Below are 24,058 nucleotides of genomic sequence, written 5' to 3'. Positions count from 1 at the left end.
TTTGCTCCTGGGTGCAAATGATGTTAGATGGGCAGGCAGATGAACGGGGAACTAGTCCCTGGGATGATGGGTGGGTGAAAAAGCCAATAGATCATAAAAGGATCCAGTTTCAGGGTAGGATCCAGTCTCACCCTATGAATGGGGTGCTTTGGCTCTTAGAATAATACGGTTGGCAGGGGCCTTGGAGGTCTTCTAGTCCAACCCCTGCTTATTAATTGAACTGCGTAACTGGCGCCCTCTTAATTGAGGAGTGGGCGAAAATGGCTTCAATGCCTAATCAATCATAAAAGGTACATGAGGGGGGGGGGAAAGGACCCAAATCAAGCATTTCACCAGCTTCCCAACGTTTAAAACAAAACAAAACGTTTGTATTACCTTTGGTTTGCAACGTTGCATGTTTTTATTTTATTTCTTATTCCTTTTATTTGTTTATTTTATTTTATGATTATTTTATTTTTTGTTACTTTACTATATTTTATTATTTTACTTTATTTTTTATTTTATTATTATTTTATTTTATACTTTTATTTATTTTGTTATTTTATTTTATTGTTTGCTACTTTATATTTCATTATACATTGCAGATGTGGGCATCAGATCCATAAATCCTTGAGACAGCTTGACAGGTGGGCGGACAGAGAAAAACCTTTGATCCTGTTTTAATTGCTTGGGAGGAAAGAAAGAAAGAAGGAGAGAGAGAGAGAGAGAGAGAGAGAGGAAGGAAGGAAGGAAGGAAGGAAGAGGGGGCTGTTTGCTGAGCCATATTTGCTTTCTGCTTTGCCTCCTTGGCTCCTCCTTGTCCGTCCTCCTTCCTCTGCAAAAATGGCAGCCACGAAAGCGTTTGCAAAAATCCCCCGGCTGAAAAGATCCCCCGTTGGACAGAAGCTCCTGGCGGGATCCTTCGCTCCTTTCTCGGCATGGACAGGTGGAGGAGGGGAAACCGAATTGGGTTTTTAGTTCAGTTCAGTTTAATCTAATGTAATGGTTTGTTTTATTTTATTAGCTTAGTTGTGTTTCATTTCTTATTTTATTCCCTTATTTTATCACTGATTTTATTTTATGTTTTTATTATTTTGCTATATTTCATTATTTTATCTTATTACTTTATTTTATTTATTATTTTCTTTTTTATTACTTTATTTTGTTATTACTTTTATTTTATTTTTTGTTTACTGTATTTTATTATTTATGTTATCTTATTATTTTACTTTATTTTTTATTTTTTTATTTATGTTTTTATTTTACTCCTTATTTCTTATTTTACTTGTTCATTTTATTTTATGATTATTTTTTGTTACTGTACTATATTTTATTATTTTACGTTATTACTTTATTTTATTATTTATTATTTTATTTTATACTTTTATTTATTTTATTGTATGATTTTATTTTATTTTTTTGCTACTTTATATTTCATTGTTTTATTTTATTAATACTGTTTATTATTTTATTTTGATGACTTTATTTTATTATTTTATTTATTTTATTATCATTATTATTTTGTATTTTATTTTGATGACTTTATTTTATACTTTTATATTATTATTATTATTATTATTATTATTATTATTATTATTATTATTATTATTATTATTATTATTATTCTGGTGGGATGCTGAGAACGAGCCAGCTCTACAAAGCAATTCTTTGTCCTGCATGCTTTGCTCATTGTACATTTTTTCTGCACCATTTGGACTGTCAGAAATTGTCAGCGGTTTGATTGCTGGTTTGCTTTTGCCTTCGTATCTTTGGGTTAATTCCATGGGTTTTTGGGGGGGTCAGAAAATTGCACTGAGCCTCGAGGGGATGGAAGCAAAATTCTTTTCACCGCTGAAGGGTATTTAATTACATTTCAAAGGCAGGACAGGACAGGAACAGAGAGCTATTTCTATGCAAATTTACTTCCTCTTTTAAAAAATCAGAATAACAAGAGTTGGAAAGGACCTTTGAAGGTCTTCTGATCCAACCCCCCTGTCCCATTTCAGACAAATCACTTCTTAAAAACCTCCATTGTTGGAGCATTGGCAACTTCTAGAGGCAAGTAGTTCCACTGATTAATTGTTCTGACTATCAGGAAATTTCTATTTAGTTCCAGGTTCTTCCTTAGTTCTAAGTTGCTTCTCTCCATCCGTTGCTTCTTGTCCTGCCTTCTGGGTGTTTTGGAGAATAGCTTGACTCCCTCTTCTTTGGGGCAGCCCCTCACATATCCGAACCCTGCTATCCTGTCCCCCCAAAGGCCTTCTTTTCATTAAACCAGACACCCCCCACAATTCCTGCAACCGTTCTTTATAAATTTTAGCCTCCGGCGCCCTAATAATCTTCGTTGCTCTTCTCCGCACTCACGTTTGACCCCGAAGGAAGGAAAACATCACCGCGCATCCCGTGGCGTGGTGCCCACCTTCAATTTCTCTCCATCCCACCTCTCCTCTTTGCAGAAGATCTCCTTCAAAACATGGACCAGCGGGAAGCTTGGGATCGCTTCTACGCCCAGAGGGAGAGAAACGGATCTCCCCGTCCGTTCGACTGGTTCTTTGGCTACAAAGAGATCTCAACGCTTCTCGGCTCTGTTCTTGGGAGACTGACCCCTGGCCGGCTCCGGGTCTTAGACGTCGGCTGCGGCACGTCGTCCTTGGGCTTGGAGCTCTACCGACGCTGGCCCGTCCAACTTCACGTCTCTTGCCTGGACTTTTCCTCCGCAGCCGTTCAGTGTCTCTCTCGGATGCGGCGGGAGAGCCCCCCGCCGCGCCACCCGCTCTCCAAACTGGAATGCTACCTGGGCGACGCCACCGAGCTGTCCCGCCTCTTTGCTTCGGGGTCTTTCCACTTGGTTTCGACAAAGGGACCTGCGATTCGGTCCTGCGGGGATGCCCGCAGCGAGCGAGACGCTTAGTGTCCGAGTGTCTACAAGCCCTGAGGCCGGAAGGATGTCTCGTCCAGATCTCCGACGAGGATCCGGACGCCAGGGTGCCGTTCCTGGAAACGGCCGGCGAGGCCAACATCAGCATCAGGGAGATCACCAACGTTAGCGGCATCTCGTATTATGCTTACATGCTCAGCCCAAAATGTTCTGACCCAGTTCCCCAAACACAACAGACCCCCGGGAAGTGAAGTCAAAAGATTCCTATAGTAGGAGTGCCGGCAGCCCCGGCAAAAAATTCTCACCGCAGGCTAACAAGTCCGTCTGTCTGGAAGATGAATAGTTGTCTGTCACACCTATTCATTTTCGCACCTTACCTTTTATCCCCAGGGGCTTTGCTAGCAGTGGTGGCTCTTCCGTCCCAAGGACCGGCCCATAGATTTCCACTGCTCTCCTCTCCTCTGCTTTCTATGTGCCAGGCACTGGACGCAGCTATTCCTCCTCTTCCTCATCAGCCATAACCAGACCTGGGGGCTGTTGACTCTCCATCCGAGGGATGACGGATGGTCCAGGCTCCGCCCCTCTCTCTCTCTCTCTCTCTCTGCCTACTCCATTCCCTCTTTCCCCTCGGAGCTCTCAAGTTGCCTTAATGCTGACCCTGACTCCGATGCCTCCTTGTCTTGATTCGGCTGTTGGAGCGGCCGGCGGCCAACAGGCCACAACACAAGAGCTCCAGACCCATCACACAGGGGGCAGCCCTCCGAGGAATCCATCATCGAGGGAGATCTAACGACAGACGTAACTACCACACCCTTCATCATACACTCCAGTCGTTTAGAGGTGGTTGTTTTCTCGATCTGGACTCTCGGATGCCGCGAAGCAAAGCCTCAAACACAAGCCAATTCTTTTATTTATGTTATGCTTAGGGGCTTCGTTCAGCTTTCGTGGAACAAGCCATGGTTGGCTTGCTGCGGGCAAGCCATAAAAGCTAGTTTCCAAACAACAGGAGCTCTGCTCTCCGCCCGACCAAGTAAACATGACTCTTAGTGGAAATCTTGAATTTCAAATACAAATATTGGCGGCCATTCTAGACTTGAGAAGACCAGGATGTGATTTATTAAAAGAAAAGAAAAAAGTTGCCATTTCTTGATTTCGTTGCAATTTATTTATTGAATTGTCAGGGAGGCACCCAGAGTCCTTCAGAGTTGGGCAACCCACAAGCATATTCAATTAATACAAATTATTATTATTATTGTTATTTAGAATACAGTATGTCTCTAAACTTTCTAGCTGTCGCAACACAGCGCCCATTTTCTCAGGCCGTGCCACAAATTCTCAGGTCGAAGCCTGTGATCCATTCCGCTTTTACCATAAAGTTGCAGGAAACGCGACAGCCATAATTTTATTCCGCGATCAGTTAACCTTCCTTGCAGGATGATTCTCCCGACCGTTTCGACCTGAAACGCTGAATCGAACACGATGAGCGGCGAACGTGTGGGAATATTGCTGCGCGGGTAGAAACCGTTTCCTTTCTAAGCAGTTCTTGACTTACGACGTAGGGCTGGTGTCGGGAGTTTGATGAATAAGAACGAGGCCAAAATAGGGTCGAGGGAAACACACCTTCACAATCTCCACATTGACTCGGTGCTACCAGCCAGGTTTCCCATCCTGGTCGTGGTTTATAAGAGGTTTAGGAAAACGTCGTCTCGTCCCATCGATCTTCAGGTTTTATAATAAGAGATCTTCCATGTCATTTTCAAAAGAGGAAAACCCTTTGAAAAAAAAATGTAAGAATAGAATAGAATAGGGAATAGAACAGAATTCTTTATTGGCCAAGTGTGATTGGACACACAAGAACATCTGGAGGAGTTTCTGAAGAACACCTGGAACTTCCGAGGAACATCTGGAAGAGATTCCTAAGGATCCTAGCACAACAGTGGCCATCCAGCTACCCAAAGGACCCAAGGCCAACCCTTCTCCCAACCCCGAGCTCACCAGCCTCCAGTGGCTCCTCCTCTCCTTCCTCCTTGTCAGCCAGGAACTCCTCCGGCTCGTCCCCTTCCAGCGACGGGAAGCCCTCCGGAGGCCACCGGAGCTCCCCACTCTCCCCATCGCTCCCTTCGCTGGGCTCCACCACGATGGAGGGAAGGCGGGTCTTCCGGAAGACGAGGCTTTCTGCAAGGGGTCTCCTCACAACAAGGCCACCGCTCCGGCTCCTGGGACCCCTCCAGAAGCCTTTCGGCCTTGCTGAGAAGCTCCAGGTGATCGTGGGAGGACATCCCTTCACAGAGGAAGCCCTTGTCCCGGGGAGGGGTCTTCAAGAGGTCCCCCCCCAGATCTTGTGGAGGAGTCAAAAGGGCCTGGGGGGCGGTCAGGAGATACAACAGCATTATTCTTATACTTCATTTTATTCTATTTATTATTTCCTGTTTTTTCCATTCCGTTCCATTTTTGGTACTGTTTCATTTTATTATATTCATTTGTTTATTTTATTATCCGTATATCCCACCTTTATTATTTTTACAAACAATTCAAAGCAGTGAACGTACGCACTTTTCCCCCTCCTATTTTCCCCACAATGACAGCCCTGTGAGGTGGACTGGGCTGAGAAAGAGTGACAGGTCCGAAGTCACCCAGCTGGCTTTCGTGTCTTAAGGCAGGACTAGAACTCCCAGTCTCCTGGTGATTGGCCCAGTCACCCACCTGGCTTTCATGTCTAAGGCGGGACTAGAACTCCCCGTCTCCTGGGGATTGGCCCAAAGTCACCCACCTGCCTTTCATGCCTAAGGCGGGACTAGAACTCCCCATCTCCTGGGGATTGGCCCAAAGTCACCCAGTTGGCTTTCTGCGTAAGGCGGGACTAGAACTCCCAGTCTCCTGGTGATTGGCCCAAAGTCACCCACCTGCCTTTCATGCCTAAGGCGGGACTAGAACTCCCGTCTCCTGGAGATTGGCCCAAAGTCACCCACCTGCCTTTCATGCCTAAGGCAGGACTAGAACTCCCGTCTCCTGGGGATTGGCCCAAAGTCACCCAGTTGGCTTTCATAGCTAAGGCGGGACTAGAACTCCCCGTCTCCTGGTGATTGGCCCAAAGTCACCCAGTTGGCTTTCATGGCTAAGGCGGGACTAGAACTCCCCGTCTCCTGGGGATTGGCCCAAAGTCACCCACCTGCCTTTCATGCCTAAGGCGGGACTAGAACTCCCCGTCTCCTGGGGATTGGCCCAAAGTCACCCACCTGCCTTTCTGCGTAAGGCGGGACTAGAACTCCCAGTCTCCTGGTGATTGGCCCAAAGTCACCCACCTGCCTTTCATGCCTAAGGCGGGACTAGAACTCCCCGTCTCCTGGGGATTGGCCCAAAGTCACCCACCTGCCTTTCATGCCTAAGGCGGGACTAGAACTCACGGTCTCCTGGGGATTGGCCCAAAGTCACCCACCTGCCTTTCATGCCTAAGGCGGGACTAGAACTCACGGTCTCCTGGGGATTGGCCCAAAGTCACCCACCTGCCTTTCATGCCTAAGGCGGGACTAGAACTCCCGTCTCCTAGTGATTGGCCCAGTCACCCACCTGGCTTTCATGCCTAAGGCGGGACTAGAACTCCCTGTCTCCTGGGGATTGGCCCAAAGTCACCCACCTGCCTTTCATGCCTAAGGCAGGACTAGAACTCACGGTCTCCCGCTTTCGAGCTTGATGCCTTAACCACTAGATCGAACTGCCTCTACCTAGCCCAAGATTCGGGTGGGAATCAAGCCCTGTGCTGACTTGAACAGCTGAGGAGGCCGTGAATAAGTTGGGAAAGAGATGTTGATGGAACTGGAGGGCAATTAAGAGAGGAAACCTCCAGGGACCTTACCTGCCTGCTCAGAGAAGGATCGGAGTAGGTGCAATCCTCTTTGGCCAAGCTCCACTGCATTTCTTGGTTGGAGTTGAGATCCGACTCGCTGCTCGGCCTTGGATTCGAATCCGGGGCCATCTTCTGATAAGGAGCACATTCCTCGGCCGAAGTCGTGGGATTCTGATACTTCTGGACAATTTCCATCATGTTCGCATCTGTAGAGGCAGCCCAAAAAAACAACCACAACCCACACAAGTCCTCATTTAGCATCCACCATCAGGACGGGTCACTAAGAGAAGCGGTCCATAAGCGAAACCAGCCGTGCACAAGATTGGAGTTCAGCTTTTCCTCGACCCGCCAAGGTGATTTATGCAGGAGGACCGGTCCTAAAAGTGACTTTTTCAGCACCTTTGGTCACTGCGCACGGTCATAAAACGAGGCAGCCGCTAAAGCAAGGACGGCATCCATCTTAGGTTTGGGCAGTTAAAAAATCAAAATGGGGGTGTGTGTGGTGTGGTGGTAAAAAGATTCAATAGGAGAGAATATCCTCTTTCAATCCATCTTAAAAATCCGTCGGAGGCGATTTGCTGCACACGGTTGGCTGGCTCTCCTCCTACCGTACCCCCTGCTGCTGGCTGGGGAGGATGGGAGTTGTAGTCCATTCATTTCAAGCCGCATCAAGCGGCAATCAAGATGGGGCCTTGGTTCATTTTATTTGGCTGCCCTTGCTGGAAACCATCGTCCCAAGCACTTAAGCAAAGGGTGTTTGGAGGCGGATTAGCGGCTGAGAGATAATTGTCCGAATTGATATCTCAGGAGGCTTTTGGCCACTGTTCCAAGGTCATCTTAGAGCAGGGGAGAAGAGGGGAAGGTCATCCAGCAGATCCCTGTGGTGCGGTGCAACTTGAACCAGAGATAGCTGGCCAGGGAATATGTGCAGCAATGACGAAGCACATATTGGTTTTTGTCTAAGCTGCGTTTTGCGCAAGTTGAAAGAACTGGAGGGGCAACTGCAGTGTTTTTCGAACGAGGCAGCAACATTCAGAGGTCTGAACTTCAACTCCTAGGAGTTGTAAACTGACAACCCTGATGAGGCACTTGTATATAAACAGAAAGCAAAGCTTTCTCCCTCCTAGCACTGATCATGTTACCTAGTTGGGTAATGAAACGTCTGCAAGAAAGCTAGTAAGTTCAGAGAGCACTGAGGATCCCACAGTCTTCCTCCTCCTCCTCCTCCTCCTCCTCCTCCTCCTCCTCCTCCTCCTCTCCCTTTTAGCATTGATATCTGCAAGGATACCACCCAGCTTGGAGAGCACCAAAGATCCTAAAGTCTTCTTTAGCATGATGTCCCTAGTTGGGTAATAAAATGCCCAATAACCCCACAATCATCTCCCTCTCCTCCTCCTCTTCCTCTCCCCCCCACAAACCCCACTCCCATCTAGCACTGATAACGTTACCTACTTTGGTAACGAAACACCTGCAGGAAAGACACCAAGAGCCCCATACCTGGTTAAGGCAGGACATCAAGAGCCTTGTCAACGTTCAAACATACCACCTGCTAGTTTTACAAAGTCAGAGAAACCAGGAGAGAGAAAAGGGGAGGAATTCCAGCAGCTTTGAGCAAACACTTCGATTTTGATCCCAAGCTTCTCACCTCCTTGTTTTATTTCCTCATATTGCTTACCTTTTCTTGGATCCAAACAGCTCCGGTCTAAATTTTGGAAGCCGAAGGAGACACGGTATACTAATGGCAGCTCATTCTTCGGCCTCCGTTGGATAACCAGAGGTGGGAAAAAGGAAAAGGAAGGAAGGAGAAGAGTCAGGGTTGGAGTCACAATCTGAACTGCGGCCGAAGGGCCAGTGGGAGATGTCCAGATTAGTAATCTCCCTCTGACCTCATGGAAATTTCAATGAGAGCTAAGGAGCTCAGGGAAATGTGAGGTAATCTCACGGAGGGTGGGCGAAAAGGAGGTAAGTCTCAACCCCCTGGGGTGTGGATAATATCTATTATTTGGGATCCTTCTCCAGCTTCCTTCAGAGAAACCTGGTTAGCAGGCCAACTGCCGGAGCCAAGATTGCCGATCCTGGACTCGACAGAGCCCAGCAATGTTGCTAAAGGCAGGGTTTGTCAACTCGGCCCCTTTAAGATGAGTGGACTTCAACTCCCAGAAGTCCCCAGTCAACATGGCTGGACTTCAACTCCCAGAAGCACATCTGGGCTTCTGACGTGTTGTTGCAAGAGGAAGAGGCAGGCACACGCATAATTCCATGTTTATTTCTTGTTTTAAAAAAACATATCTGGAGTTTTGTCCTGTCCTGGGACGAAGCAAACATTGGTCCAATCTGTCATTTGCAGGGAAGGCAAGAAGGGTGAGCTGAGCTTTGGAGGGGAATGTTGACTTTGCTGCCACCTTGGAAACCGTCTGTGCGAGAAGTTGCAAGAAGATCCACCCTCTAAAAGCGGTTTTGTTTGTTTTTTCCCTTCTCAATTTCAGCACCTTGGAGATGGGTGGACTCCAATCCCCATAATTCCCCACCTGGCGTGCTTGAAGATGGGTAGACATGCTGCCTGAAGAATTCTGGGAGCTGAAGTCCACCTCTCTTCAAGCGGCCGAGGTTGGAAGATCCACATATGTGCAACAACCTGAATGCAAATTCTAACCGTGAAGCTTGGACGCTGAAAAAGAAAGGAAAAAAAAAAAAGATTTCTTCAGGTGGCCACAGGAGGGCGCTCAACCCCGAGAAACAAACTTCCTCTCCCTTTCGCTTAAACTGCCCTCTGGCCCGACGCCCTTGTGCTGTCTATGGTGGTCCGCCGCCGCTTCCTGTCCCCCCTCGTCGTTTCCGGGAAGAGGCGCCGCGGCCCGCTATGGCCGTCAAGTGGCGCATCGTCAAGGCGGCGGGCACCGGGCTGGGCATCTTCGCCGGAGCGCTGTTGATCTTTCAGCTGTGGCCGTCCGACGAGGCGCGTTCGGCGAAGATCAGTAAGGTGAGGAAATAGCGGGGAGGCTTAGGCTCCAGGCCTATGTCTGCCGTTGCCGCTTTAAAATACGAGGACTAGCGCCTTGCATAAGACTCTACTCTGAATAACGAGGGCTAACGCCTTGCATAAGATGCTGCCCTGAATAATGAGGACAAGCATCTTGCATAAAGGCCCTGTTCAGGATCCCGAGGACTAGGGCCTTGTGTAAGATCCAGGTGTGAATCATGAGGACTAGCGCCTTGAATAAAATAGCATTCAGAAATATATGGGTTTTATTTATTTATGCATTTGTTAGATTTTTTTTTTAAATTTCAATCATTAGATTTATATTTGCTTTGCTTATTAGACTCTGATTTGTTTATTTGATTTTTATCTAATAAATCTGCATTCTGTATCCGGCTCTTTGCTTGTATTAGTGTACATCTCAGTCTCTGTGTGTGTAATAAATGGAATTTATTAGATTCTTACTTCCCATTTTTTTGAGTTTTATATATAACTCAAGATGGCAAGCATAGCTAATTACGCCTTCTTCCTGTTTTCCCCATCACAACCACCCTGGAAGGTGTGTTGGGCTGAGAGAGTGACCAGCTCTACATAACCCATCCAGCTTTTGTGATTAAATGAATCTTTCATGATTCTGGCAGAACTAGAACTCAGAGTCTCCGGTTTCTAGGCCAATACCACCTTCACCAAAACTACACCAAAGTGGCATTTCAGATCAGATCTTATTATTATTATCAGAAGGTCTAGCATCTTAAATAGGATTCTATTTGGAAATGTGAGGATTAGCACCTTAAATAACATAGCCTATGTAGAACCACAAGGACCAGCCTGTTAAAGAAGATCATATTCAGAACCATGAAGACTAGAATCTTTCCTGACTATTTAGGAGAAGAGGTGTGGCTTAGATCACAAAGGACAAATAGGTTTTTTTCACCTCAGGCGATGTACAGATCCTCAAAACGGGGATGCCCGAAAAAAACTTGGTTTGCCTTCCTCACGTCTTCGTTCTCCCTGCAGAATTTCGGGGGTTCCAGTCAGGACTATTCGGACTCGCAACGACAGAACGCCTTGTTCATGGAAATCCTGAAAGAGGCCGCGACGACAGATGACAATTGGGCCCGAAAACCTTACCCTTCGAAAAAGTAGCAATAGCTGTGACCTGAAGTGGCCTTGGGCTACTTGGATTGGCACGAATATCGTGACTCTAATGAAAATCACATTTTTCCTTCGACCTGTTTATTCCTCGGGGTCCTTCTGTGGCTTGCTTGGTAAGCTGTCTTCGTAGATTAAAAATGGCACTTTGGAGTGTTCTTCTCTGTGTGTGTTTCAATGCCTGGCAAAATAAAAAAAACGGACCTTAGAAAAACACACGTCCTTAGGGTGACCCAGCCAGCAGGGTCATCCTTGTCTTGAGTCTTTGAATTCACACACATCATGCCACAACAAAAAACATTAAGTGTCTGATTCGTCCTAAAAAGTTTTGTTTTATTTAAATTTATAGGTTGGTTAAAAGTAAAAGCAACAAGATAAAATACAAAGATATTAAATATTAACATCAATTGGTCTGGAAACTGATGCTCAAGAACAAGTGCTTCTGATAAGTTAGTTTATGATGGAAAAAGGACGGAAGTTATATGCTAGCTGCAGTTTATTAACACGATTTGTCTAAATATATGGTTGGTTGTGTTTTTTTATGTAAGGCGCTTGCTAATTTAATTTTCATACCTGTGCTTTAGTAACATTTATAAATATATAATTATTGATATGTTGCTTAGCTGGTTAATTTTTTTTTAACTGCAGTTTAATAATTAACAGTGTTAATATGCATATGTTAAGAAGGAGGGAGGGAGGGAGGAAAGAGATGGGAGAAGGGGAGAAGGAGAAAGGGAAGGAGAGAGGAAAGGAAAGGAAGAAGGAGGGGAGGAAAAGATGGGAGAAAGGGGGAGGAGAAGGAAGGGAATGGGAGAAAGGGAAAGGAGGGAGGGAGGAAAAGAGATGGGAGAAAGGGGGAGGAGGAGGAAGGGAAGAGAGAAAGGGGAAAGGAGGAAGGGAAGGAAGAGGAGGGAAGGAGGGAGGAAAAAAGATGGGAGAAAGGGGAGGTGGAAAAAGGGAGAGAAGAAAGGAAAGGAGGATTAGGGAGGGAAGTTAGGAAAAAGATGGGAGAAAGGGGAAGGAGGGGAAAGAGGGTGAGAGAAGGAAGAAAAAGATATAAATAGAGAAAGAGATGATGGATATTTCAACTAGGGGGAACTTTTTAAGAAGCCCATATCTAGGAGGTAGATTTAAAACAAGAGACCAGTGAATTCTGGAAGATGCAACTATTGATCGCTGGTGGGAAAGAAACGCGGCCCAGGAATTTAAGGATTATTTTATCCTCCAAGGAAAATAATATTCAGACAGGCCCCGTTTGTTTTCTCCCCCTCCCCAACCGGAACCTAACACAAGGAGCCCTGTTGCCCCCGCCGGACATTTATAGAGGTCGGACGTCTTTGTTTCCCTCCTCCCCGATGGCGACTTTTCCAAGCTTCCGGGAGGCTGGCAGAGCGGCTTCCGGTACGGAGGCGGCCATCTTGCTCGGCGGAAACATGGCGACCCAGCCCGGAGGAGGCACGGTGGCGGGGTCCTCCAAGGCGACCCCCCAAAAGTCCTTCTTCTGGTCCTGCTTCAGCTGCCGCATGCTGACCGGCGGCGGGCTGGCGGGCGCCGGCCTCTGGGTCCACTTGGGGGTCCGCCGGTCCTTGCCGCACAGTAGGCCCGGGGACCTCTATAATATAATCCGGCTGGTTTTAGCCGTCAGTAAGTTGCTGCTGTTGGTGTCCCCGGGGGGGGGTAGATTCGGACGTGTAAGGTTAGACACGTGTAAATATCTTTGGCTTGCAGGGGGGAGGGAGCTCGTTTCCCCGCTTGGGAGTCCTCGGGTTGCAATGACGGAACTGGGCCACCAGAGGGCAGCATTTCCCCTCCCCGGAGCAAGAATGTCTTAAAAAGAATTTAAGTAGCAAAAATTCTTATTTTATTATTATTTTATGGATTTATATATATTGACTTGTATCCCGCCTTTATTATTGTTATGAGTAGAAAAAGGCGTCGTATCTGAGAGCCTGGTCTGAATCATGAGGACTGTACAACCAAGCCAGTCAGGGCGGCCCTAATAATCCTCCATTTTTTTGAATTCTATTCCATTCTATTTCTATTCTCCTATTATTTTTACTGTATTCATTCTATTCTATTCTTTATTCTGTTTTCCGTTCTATTTATTCTATTATTGCTATTCATTTCTGTTCTATTCGTTTTATTCTATTATTTCTATTCTAGTCATTCCATTCTATTCTTCTATTATTTTTATTGTATTCATTCTATTCTTTATTCTATTTTCTGTTCTATTCTTTATTCTATTATTGTTATTCATTTCTGTTCTATTTGTTTTATTCTATTGTTTCTATTCTATTCATTCCATTCTATTCTTCTATTTTTATTGTATTCGTTCTATTCTTCTATTTTCTGTTCTATTCTTTATTCTATTATTTCTATTCTTCATTTCTGTTCTATTTTTTTATTATTTCTATTCTATTTTATTCATTCCATTCAATTCTTCTATTTTTACTGTATTCATTCTATTCTATTCTTTATTCTATTTTCTGTTCTATTCTTTATTGTATCCGTTATATTCTTTATTTCTGTTCTATTCGTTTTATTCTATTATTTATATTCTAGTCTTTATTATTTCTATTCTATTATTATCTTATTCTATTATTATTTCTGTTTTATTCATGCTCTGTTCTATTCCTTTTGCCTTCTGCAGAGCAACACAAATAATTAGCCCTCCAACTTGAGTTGTGCCTCCTTTGCCAACGACGATTTTTGTCTCTTTCCAGGTCTTTATTCTGCGGCAATCGTAATCATCGTGGACCCCGTCGAGCCAAAGTAGGACGAGGAAGGTGTACTTTCATCAGCGAAGGGTTCCCGAGACGTACCTGGAGGCAACCCAGAGGGGAAGTGTGGGGGGGAGAAGCCTTTCATTGGGAGGTTGGCCTGTTCATTAAGACAGGAGAGAAACGTTGCTGCTTTTTCAATCTTCCGCGGAAAATGCCTGTGTCAAAACAGTCAGTTACGGTGACTCTGGACGGTGGAATAAGCCATCTTGCCAATTTCGTTGCTGAAAAATCATGCTTGTTGGGTGAAAAGTGTGGGGGGGAAATATACCTCTAATTTACCTGCGTGTCTTTGTGTCTCTTTTCTTCCTTTGCTCACTCCGTGAAACGGATCCTCACTTAAAAACACAGCCGCTAGCTTTGAACCCCAATTTCCCCGGTGGATAATTTGCGAGGGTAGTTACGGGAAACGTAGTTTGGGTACGCGGTGGATTGTGCAAGTTTTCAAGCTTACAATCCAGCCTCCTTATTCCGGGGCAGTCTACCTCACGGTGCCAGGTGCAACTGGAGGTGTGTGTGTGTGAGTAAATTTGGGAGGGAAGGACGGCTGGGAAGACCAGATCCTGCGCTTGTTCCTCCGGCAAGAAAGAAAACCACAAATGGGACACCAGAGTGAAGAGGTTTTATTCAGGGCTGGCTTTGTGGGGGTGTATCCAGCTGCAAATCCTGGTTCCTCTCCAACTCTTCTACCCACATAATGTCTGTTTCAGTATCCCTGGGTTAAGGGGCTGCTGTTTCAGAGTCTCTGGGGAGAAGGGGGGGGACGGGGCTGGCGCACTACGGTGGCACCCAGTGACTACAGGCTAGGTCAGCCTCCAACAACCGGCATGAAGGAGGGAAAGCCACAACCGACCGTTCGTTGCAAGCGAAGAGAGCCGCTCAGCTGTTCCCCTTCTTGGCCACTATCAACACGGCGGAAGGCACCAAGCCTGGAAGAAAGAGAGGAGGGGAGAAAAAAAAAATGAATGGAAAAAAGAATAGATGACGCAGAGGGAGCGACCGAAAAAACAGCAGCTTTGGAGAGTGAATCAAGACTTTCTATGCTCTTCTCCACTGCCCTCGCCACTCTCTGTAGGGACTTTCTATCGGAGGCACTGCTACCACCAAACCGGACAGCGATGCAGTTCTGGCATTTCAGAACGAGGCAAAGGGAAGTTGGAGGCCCAACTCCCCTTTGACACACACACCCCACCACAAACTCACCCAGCTCCTGGAGGGGCTTTTCCATGTCTTCCTCAGTGAAAACCCGCCGGGGGAAACTCGTCAGGAGGTGAAAAGGGTCTTCGCCACCATCTTTGCGGTTCAGCTCCACATACAGCCGCACGGCTGCCAGTTGCTCCTTGGCTTTGAAGGTGTGAGTCAGAGAGGTGCCATCCAGGAGTCTCACCTACCAGGAGCAAAATCAAATCCCCCAATGACCCCCAATTTAGGCCAATGTTCCCGTCGCTAAAGCAAGACGGTGGTTAAAGTGAAATTGTGGCCCCCGTTTGACGAACCTTCCTCGCCAGACAGTTGTTTACGTGAATCCCTGCGGCAGTTTTAAGTTCCTGACACAGTCATTCAACGAATCCGGCTTCCCCATTAGCTTGGCTGGTCAGGTGGTCGCAAAAGGGACGCTTGCAACCGTCGTAAATATGAGTCAGTCCGCCAAGCGTCTGAATTTTGATCCTGTGACCGTGGGATGCCTCAACCATCGAGGGAAAATATATTTTTTTTCAGCGCTGTTTTAGCTTCGAACAGTCACTAAACAAACGGCTGCAGGCGGAGGACGGTGTGTGAAAGCCAGATTTTCCTTGTTCTCCAGATTTTACCGCGTGGAAAATATTAGCTCCACGGCTCTTATCTTGCCTTACCTGTATCTTGCACTGATCGTATTCTCGCTTGACGGGGAGCTCCTGGCTGGGGGAGGAGATAAGCATGGGCTCCATCTGGTCAGTCACGGGGGAGGCCTGGGTAGCGCTACTGCAGCCAAACTGGGGGGGTAGGGGGAGGACGACAAAAATCAGGAAGGTGAGCCCGCCAAAGCTGTGCAATTCTAAACCCAGCAATTCCTCGTGGTGGGTAACTTTTGAGATGGGGGGAAATACTTCAACTCCCAGAATTCCCCAGCTAGGATGAGGGTGGGAAGGAAGGAAGGAAGGATGGAGGGAGGGGGAGGAGGGAGGAGGGAGAGGGAGGAGGGAGAGGAAGTGGGGGAAGAGGGAGGGAGGGAGGAAAGAAGGATGGAGAGGAGGAAAGGGAGATGGAAGAGGGAGGGAGGGGGAAGAGAAGAGGGAGGGAGGGAGGATGAAGGGAGAGAGGAAGGAAGGAGAGAAAGGGAGGGAGAGCAAAGAAGGAAAGGGAGAAAGGAGAGATGAGATGGAAGAGGGAGGGAGGGAAGGGAAAGAAAAGGAAGAGGGGGAAGGATGAAGGAAGGAGGGAGGGAGGAAGGATAGGGAGGAGGGAGAGGAAGGGGAGAAGAGGGAGGGAGGGAGGAAAGAAGGATGGAGAGGAAGAAAGGGGGGGGGGGAGAGGAAAGAAGGATGGCGGAGATGAGATGGAAGAGGGAGGGACAGAGGGGGAAGAGAAGAGGGAAGAAGGATGAAGGGAGAGGAAGGAAGGGAGAGAGGGAGGGAGAGCAAATAGGAAAGGGAGAAAGGAGGAGAGATGAGATGGAAGAGGGAGGGAGGCAGGGGGAAGAAAAGGAAGAGGAGGGAGGATGGATGAAGGAAGGAGAGGGAGGGGGAAGGATGGAGGGAGAGGAAAGAGAGAGGAAGGAAGGAAGGGGAAGACGGAGGGAGGGAGGAGGAAGTTGGGTGAAGGAAGGAAACACAGAGGCAACTTGTCAGTCTAAATAACACAAACTAAAACCCGAATTGTTTCCCCCTCACCTTCTTGGCTCTCTCGGCCTTGTCCCGTTCTATCTTCTCCCGCACTCTTTGCCTGGACAAGAGGAACAAGGGGGGAGGGCATCAATGGTGGAAGGACCCCCTGACTCACTTCACAGTTTGGGGTGTAATGATAAGTCCCCAAAAGCTCCGAGATGGAGAACGTGGAGGGGTGTCCGTGGGACGAGCCGGCTGGCAGGCAAAACGGACGGGACAAACTCCTTTGACCCCCCACCCCACCCCACCCCAGAATGCAAAGCTTCGGCCCTCCACTGCGAGGAATTCAGCCTCCCAGCAGCCACCGCTGAGGGAGGCTGGGAGGTGTAGTCCAAGGTCCTCCTCCTCCTCCTCCTGCTTTAAGACACCTGGAGAAGGCTGGACTTCAACTCCCAGAAACCCTTCGAGAAGAGCGAGCCAGAAGGCCACGCCCCCTGCTTTAAAGGATGCTGGCTGGGGAATTCTGGGAGTTGAAGTCCCCCCCCCCATCTTAAAGTCACGAAGGTCGAGGGAGGCAGGTTTGGAGTGAGACCAGCTGGAAGTGCAATTCCCGCCCCCTCATTCCTCTTGGCTCACACTCACTTACTTTCACTTTCGCTTTCACTTTCGCTTTCGCTTTCACTCTCTCTCTCTCTCTCTCACACACACACACACACACACACAGAGGGTCCCCTCACTTGGCCAGCTTCTCTTCCATCTTCTCCCGCCGCCTCTCTTCGGCCAGCTTCTTCATCTCGTCCTCCTGCAGCTTCTGGCGGATGAGGAGGAGCTCCTGGCCTTGTTTCCGGCGCTGCTTCTCCCGCTCGATGGTCTCCCGCTTCTCCCGCTCCTCGCGCTCCTTCTGCTTCTGGTAGATCAGCTCCATCATCCTGGGGAGGTGGGGGTAGGGGGAGGAAACACTGGAGCAGCTCAGGAGGCACAGCTACCCCCTCAGCCCAGGAGGGAGGGAAGGAGGGAAGGAAGGAAGGAAGCAAGGAAAAGAGAAGGAGAGAGAGAGAGAGGAAGGAAGAAAGGGAGGCAGGCAGAAAAGCCGGGAAGGGAAGGGAAGGGAAGGGAAGGGAAGGGAAGGGAAGGGAAGGAAGGAAGGGAAGGGAAGGGAAGGAAGGAAGAAAGGAAGGAAGGAAAGGAAAGGAAAGGAAAGGAAAGGAAAGGAAAGGAAAGGAAAGGAATTTGTGAGGAAGGAAGGAAGGAAGGAAGGAAGGAAGGAAGGAAGGAAGGAAGGAAGGAAGGAAGGAAAGGAAAGGAAAGGAAAGGAAAGGAAAGGAAAGGAAACTAAAGAAGGAAGGAAAGGAAAGGAATTTGTGAGGAAGGAAGGAAGGAAGGAAGGAAGGAAGGAAGGAAGGAAGGAAGGAAAGGAAGGAAAGGAAAGGAAAGAAGGAAGGAAAGGAAAGGAATTTGTGAGGAAGGAAGGAAGGAGGAAGGAAGGAAGGAAGGAAAAGGAAATTGTGAGGAAGCAAGGAAGGAAGGAAAGAAGGAAGGAAAAAGAGAGAGAGAGAGAAAGAGAAAGGAAGGAAGGAGAGGGAAGGAAAGGCCTAACCTTTTCGTCTGTTCCTGCTTTTCCTCTTCCGTCAGGGGACGCTGCGTCTCTCCTTCGGCCAGCTCACCTATGGGAAGAAAAACGTTCTCTTGCACCTTTCCAAGGGACCAGGGCAGATGAAAACCATAATCCACTGGCAATTCATGCTCAAGTGATGTGCAACTCTCTACAGGCAGTCCTCAACTTGCGACCACCATTCAGGCCAAGATTTCTGTGGCTAAGCGAGACATTTACCCAGGGGAGTTCGCTGCATTTCACAACTTTCCTGGCCCCATCCTTAAGCGAACCACTGCCGTCGTTAGATTAGGAGCACGGCCGTTAAGCGAATCCAGCTTCCTCCTTGGACTTCCCCGTCGCAAAAGGGGAGCACGTGAACTCCCCCCCACGCACACACACACACAGCCACCGTCATAAATGTGAGTCCAGCTGCCGAGCGTCCGAATTTGGGATCACGCAACCGCAGGGAATGCGCAGAAAACGGTCCCAGGTCAACGTTGCTCGGCGCCGTGGCGACTCGCGGAACGGTCACAAAACGGACCGTCGTTAAGTCGAGGACCCCCCCCTGCGCGGAGCCAGCAAAGAAAAGCCACACACCCACACACACTCCCGCCCCTTGCCAGGATCTCTTCTGACCTGACCCCCCTTGCGCCGAATCCGGCGTCGTTCCTTTGGCGGGTTCCTCGGCGTCTGGAACGGGGCCTTGGGGGGCTGCGAAGGGCTCGTCCAGGTTGGGATCGTTCTCATGTTCAACCAACCTGGGTTGAGGGGGGAGAGAGAGAGAGAGAGAGAGAGAGAGACGCCGAGGAGGGCCGTTCAGAAGGGACGCCGAACGGAGGAGGGAGGGCGTTCTGCTAAGAACGGGGAGGGACGGAGGGCATACCTACCAATCCATAGCCTGTTCGATCCCCTGGTTGCCTGTCAGCGCCAAGGCCTTCTCTCTGGAGGGGGCGGGAAGCAGAGCATGGCATTCAACACAGCAAACACCCCCCACTCCCCCGGTGTGGAAAGCCAAGGGGTTTTTCGCCCCCGTTTTTCAGGCCCTCCCCCAAATAATGACGGTTCTACCGCTCTGAGGCCTCCCGCAGTGGAGTTTAGAAGGCAGAAGAGGCGGCTATTGGTGGCTCAGAGTTGAACTGTGGGCTCCTTGGGGGTCTCGGAGGTTGGTTGGTTTTCTTGCAGATGTTTCATGACCCAACTAGGGAATGTCATCAGTGCTAGAAAGGAGTGGGGTTTGCAGGGAGGGAGGGAGGGAGGGAGGGAGGGAGGGAAGAAGGAAGGAAGGAAGGAAGGAAGGAGGGAGGGAGGGAGAAAGGGAGGGAGAAAGGGAGGGAGAGAGGGAAGAAGGAAGGAAGGGAGAGTGGAGGGAGGAAGGAGGGGAGGGAGGGAGGGAGGGAGGAAGGAAGGAAGGAAGGAAGGAAGGAAAGAGAGGAGGTAGGGAGGGAGGGAGGAAGGAAGGAAGGAAGGAAGGAAGGAAGGGAGGGAGGGAGGGAGGGAGGGAGGGAGGGAGGGAGGGAGAAGAAGGAAGGAAGGAAGGGGTCTGTGGTGCTCTCTGAGCTTGTTTTCTTGGAGACGTTTCATGACCCAACTAGGGAACATCATCAGTGCTGAAAGGGAGGGTGGAGGTTTACTTTTTATTTATACACAAATAGCTTGCCTTTAATAGTGTTAGTTTACAACTCAGTGCAACTCAAGGAAGCACCAAGGACACCCTTGTCAACACTGACACTGTACAAGCCACTGTATATCAGCAGGGAGCAAACCGCTCTCCCTCTAGCACTGATGGTGCTACCTAGTTGGGTCATGAAACCTCTGCAAAAAAACCACCAAGCTCAGACAGCCCCAAGGACCCCACAGTCATCCTCCTGCTCTTCCTCCTCCCCATCCCCTTCGTCTTCCTCCTCCTCCTCCCCCTCCTCCCAGAAACCCCCTCACTTCTAGCACTGATTATGTTAGCTTGTTGGGTCATGAAACGTCTGCAAAACAACCCACCAAGCTCAGAGAGCACCAAGGAGCCCACAGTTCTGTTTTTTTCCATGTTTTCTCCACATCCAGCTGCCTCACAGCCCAGAAAAGCTTCAGTAAAAAAAAAAGAAAGAAAGCACTTTCCCACGCTACAGGTGTGCCTTTGCATAACCTGTAAGGTGAAGCCTCCTCCCCCACCTATCCCACGCTTTGCCGGGATGGAGACCTACGCTCGGTTCTGCGGGAAGCCCATCTCAATTAAACTTTCCAGTGCCGTGTTCTCCATCATCCTGCCTTTACCACCGTCACTGCCAGCAAATTCTGCAAAATAAAACAAGATATTACGCCTTTGGCACACCGCTGGGATTGTATTTCGGTGGGAAACGTGTGTGTTGGAAAATGGGGGTTTGTCTTTTCATTAATTGATTAGTCCTTGGGCCATATCAAAGGGCAGAGTTTTCCAGAAACAAATGTATCATCCATCTATCTATCACTCTATCACTCTATCTATCACTCTATCAATCTTTCTATCACTCTATCTCTCTATCATTCTATATATCAATCACTCTATCAATCACTCTATCAATCACTCTATCACTCTATCTATCTATCTATCTATCTATCTATCTAATCTATCTAATCTATTTAATCTATTTATCTATCATCTATCTGCAAAAGGCCACTCACGCATTATCACACAATTTCCGGAACCGTAAAGTCCACAAACTTGAAATCTGGCACATATGTTCCTCTTGGCTTCTAGGTGCTAAGAAAGGGTTTTTTTGAAATGTCCATCACACCATTAGTATTTCACATATTATTATTAACACGCTCTGATGCTAAGGAGTTCTACTCCCCCTCCCCACCTGGAAAGAAATCTCTTCCCAATGCAAAACACAAGCAGAGGAGTTTCAGTTTTAGTTTCACAGCCCCAAGCAGCTTTAGTACAGAACAGTTGAGCTAAGCCACGCCCAGGCTCCTTGCTGTCCCCTTCTTGCTCACACAGCAAAAACTGTTTGAGTTTCCAAACGGCCCTCACCTCTCACACACACACACTGACTGGATGCTAACCAGATGAACACCGATGGATGCTGGTAGGCGGAGACACAAATTTTCCCTCCCTTATTTCCCTCCACAAAAACTAAGCCCTACTTTCGTAGCGAAGCACGGGTATCGAGCTAGGTATTATTAAAATTGGATAAAAGCAGTTTAAAATGGAATGGGATAAAATAAAATTTAAAATTTGTCCTCATCTCAGGTCTTCTTCTTAAAAAAGATTCTGTCCTCACATTTGTTAAGATTCTTTTATCTGAGGCTCAAAAATATTAGATTCAAAACTTCAATTCTTTCATTGCAAAGTTTCTTTGTGGTTGTTCAATATAAGTTCCTGGCCTGAAGATGCCGATGTTAGAAGACAAGGATTAAATCCTAGAAGGAAAAATGTGGAGTTACCGATTCCTGATTCCACCATAAACTAGCTCTATACCCGTGATTTGCTATGAAAGTATGTGGTGGGGCTTAGTTTAAGGAGAAATAAGGGGGAAAAATTCTGCCTCTGCCTACCAGCATTCATCAGTATTCATCTGGCTAGTGTCCTGACAGTGTGTGAGAGTTGAGGGCTGTTTGGAAACTGAAAGAGTTTTTGCTGTGTGAGCAAGAAAGGGACAGCAAGGAGCCTGGGCGTGGCTTAGCTCAACTGTTCTGTACTAAAGCTGCTTGGGGCTGCTGTGAAACTGAAACTCCTCTGCTTGTGTTTTGCATTTGGAAGAGATTTCTTTTCAGGTGGGGAGGGGGAGTAGAACTCCTTAGCATCAGAGCGTGTTAATAAAAATAATAATAATATAGGAAATACTCTAAATGCTCTGATGGTCATTTGGGAAAATAATCCTTTCTTAGTGAGCACCTACAGGAACAAAAGGAAAGCCAAGAGGAACATACATGCCAAATTTCAAGTTTGTAGACTTTACAGTTCCGGAGATTTTGTGATGATGCATGAATGGCATTTTGCTTTTATATTTTATAGATTTATTGAAATTGAATTTATTGAAATTTATATGCCACCCCTGTCATTTATCCAAAAGGACTTTTTTTTCAGCAGGCATCAAGCAAAAAGCACCCTGCAAAATTCCTTTACAGCTTTGCTCTGATAATTTGTAGAGATCCCCCCCAAAATCCGAAAGGTTGGTGGATCTCTGTCTAAAACGGATCCTTCATTTGGGGAATGAAATTCATTCAAGGATGAATCTCAGAAAAAGCAACCGGGATTGTTAAAGAAAAATCTAAATTTAAATTTTGCTGAGGGGATATCCTGAAAAGTATTATTTCTCTCTCTTTCGGATCTGGAAAAACAAAGAATTGTACTTTTGATTATTATTAGGAGGGATTTTCATTATTAGGAAAAAATGTGATGTTTAGCGTTGGAATAGCTTTGATGCCATAGTTTAGTTCCTAGTGGAGGAAAGATGATTTTGGATTAATAGGATAAAATCTACTTATTTAGGTGGTTCGACGGTGCTCCTTAAATATTAATTCTATATAAAATATTAACGTCTCCCTAAATATAACCATTATCAAATATTTAGCCCTTTCTCTTGATCCGCCCATGCATGGACCCAAATACACACACATGCGCAGAGAACAAAAAAAGGGGGGGATTTCTATGGGGGGGGGCATTCCCTATAATGGAGCCCCGAACCAATCAATGGCTGGCTTGGCCGGGGAGGATGGGTCTTGTGATCCAACCCCATGGGAGGTTTGGGGTGGGTTTTTTTTCTTTCTAATCCAGCCCAATGGATAAACCAGCTACCAAGCCAGGGAGAGACGGTAGGCAGATAGGAAAAAAAAAAAAGGGAGGGGGGAACTGCAGATTGGGTGGGTGGGGCAGACGATGGGCTTTGTAGTCCCATCCCAACTTTTGGAAGATGGGGAGGGGAGGGGGAAGGCAAGACCGTCGCTCCACCCAGGTGGAAAAGATGGAGGTTGGGCAGGGGATGTTGGGTCTGGCCTGGCCGGGTACCCACCCCCACCGGGGATGATGGGCTTTGTAGTCCATCCCATGCCTTTTGGAAGAGGAGGATGGGGTGCTGGTGGGGGAAGGCAAGGCCGTGGTCCCACCCAGGTGGAAAGAGGGAGGCTGGGCAGAGGATGTTGGGCCTGGCCGGGGCACCCACCCCCACCGGGGATGATGGGCTTTGTAGTCCATCCCATGCCTTTTGGAAGAGGAGGATGGGGGGGCTGGGGGAAGGCAAGGCCGTCGTCCCACCCAGGTGGAAAGAAGGAGGCTGGGCAGGGGATGATGGGTCGGGCCGGGCACCGGGGATGATGGGCCTTATAGTCCGGGCCTTCGAGGAGACCCAACCCTCCCCCCCCCGCCGCCCCCGCTTTCTTCCCGCTCTTCCTCCACCACTACCACCATCCCCGGCTCAGCCGGCCCGGAGGAGAAGAAGCCCTCACCGGCGGCTCCGGCTCGGCGGCCCCAGCGAAGAAGCGGGAAGCGGCGGCGGCGGCGGCGAGGAGTGAGAGGAAGGCCCCGGAAGCGCGAGGCCGCTGTTTGGGTCACGTGGGCGAGTTGCCGGAAGCGCGGACGGCGGCCGCGGAGGGTCAGGGCAGGGGAAACCCTGCTTTCGCGTTTCTCTTTGCTGCCCCCTCGTGGCCGTCGGCGGTCGCTTCGCCCTGCTCGGCTGTTTGGAAGCGTTGCCAGCGCAGCCCAACCAACCTGGTTGAACGGAGGGCGGTTTAGTTAGGGAACGGCCCCCACCAAACCACGATAGGCTAAATGGGGGTTTACGGAGCGCGGTGGTGGGCCCTGGACTAGGGTTTCTCGACGTCAGGCGATTGTCAGGATTGGTGGACTTCGACTCCCAGAATTCCCCAGCTGGGCAAATCCCAGAAGTCCCCAAGCCTCCTGCTGGAGAGGGAATTCTGGGAGTTGAAGTCCACCCTTCTTAAAAGCATGTTGGGTGGGGGATTCTGGGAATAGAACCCAATAGGGATGGAATTAAGAATAATAGGAATAATGAATAGAAGTAATAATAACAGAATGATAATAGAATAGAATGATAACAACAGAATAGAATAATGATAGA

General features: G+C 48.1%; 4 protein-coding genes and 1 long non-coding RNA gene across 5 annotated transcripts; 3 read left to right on the top strand and 2 right to left on the bottom strand.

Annotated features, from left to right (window-relative positions):
• The first annotated feature begins 776 nt into the window (after nucleotides 1-776).
• Nucleotides 777-4,947, top strand: CSKMT (citrate synthase lysine methyltransferase). Its single transcript, XM_026725367.2, is given in 3 exon segments — nucleotides 777-925; nucleotides 2,436-2,828; nucleotides 2,831-4,947. Coding segments are annotated over 3 exon segments (774 nt in total). The 5' UTR covers nucleotides 777-822; the 3' UTR covers nucleotides 3,109-4,947.
• Nucleotides 4,125-8,575, bottom strand: LOC148124569 (uncharacterized). Its single transcript, XM_087914119.1, has 4 exons — nucleotides 8,377-8,575; nucleotides 6,711-6,907; nucleotides 4,853-5,217; nucleotides 4,125-4,629 (listed from the first exon to the last, which is right to left on the bottom strand). Exons 2-3 carry the CDS (start codon nucleotides 6,897-6,899, stop codon nucleotides 4,888-4,890), a joined length of 519 nt encoding a protein of 172 aa, XP_087770245.1. The 5' UTR covers nucleotides 6,900-6,907; nucleotides 8,377-8,575; the 3' UTR covers nucleotides 4,125-4,629; nucleotides 4,853-4,887.
• Nucleotides 8,576-9,501: 926 nt separating this feature from the next.
• Nucleotides 9,502-10,909, top strand: LOC148124568 (uncharacterized). The gene is made up of 2 exons (XR_015739705.1): nucleotides 9,502-9,681; nucleotides 10,696-10,909. It is a non-coding gene; the product is annotated as an uncharacterized LOC148124568 (long non-coding RNA).
• Nucleotides 10,910-12,083: 1,174 nt separating this feature from the next.
• On the top strand, nucleotides 12,084-13,897 carry DMAC1 (distal membrane arm assembly component 1). The gene is made up of 2 exons (XM_026724891.2): nucleotides 12,084-12,474; nucleotides 13,554-13,897. The coding sequence occupies exons 1-2, from the start codon at nucleotides 12,186-12,188 to the stop codon at nucleotides 13,604-13,606; spliced, it is 342 nt and encodes a 113-aa protein (XP_026580676.1). The 5' UTR covers nucleotides 12,084-12,185; the 3' UTR covers nucleotides 13,607-13,897.
• A 318-nt stretch (nucleotides 13,898-14,215) lies between these two features.
• Nucleotides 14,216-23,586, bottom strand: UBXN1 (UBX domain protein 1). Its single transcript, XM_087914111.1, has 10 exons — nucleotides 23,427-23,586; nucleotides 20,204-20,294; nucleotides 18,896-18,949; nucleotides 18,645-18,766; nucleotides 18,012-18,078; nucleotides 17,152-17,343; nucleotides 16,481-16,532; nucleotides 15,464-15,583; nucleotides 14,814-14,997; nucleotides 14,216-14,539 (listed from the first exon to the last, which is right to left on the bottom strand). Exons 2-10 carry the CDS (start codon nucleotides 20,260-20,262, stop codon nucleotides 14,490-14,492), a joined length of 900 nt encoding a protein of 299 aa, XP_087770237.1. The 5' UTR covers nucleotides 20,263-20,294; nucleotides 23,427-23,586; the 3' UTR covers nucleotides 14,216-14,489.
• Between the last annotated feature and the right edge of the window lie 472 nt (nucleotides 23,587-24,058).

The sequence above is a fragment of the Pseudonaja textilis genome, chromosome 16, assembly GCF_049901715.1.
Source record: "Pseudonaja textilis isolate UNSWEBS1 chromosome 16, rPseTex1.2, whole genome shotgun sequence".
In the NCBI taxonomy this organism is placed as follows: Eukaryota; Metazoa; Chordata; class Lepidosauria; order Squamata; family Elapidae; genus Pseudonaja; species Pseudonaja textilis.
The sequence above is the reverse complement of the archived record's forward strand: the minus strand, read 5'-3'. Positions and strand labels throughout refer to the sequence as shown.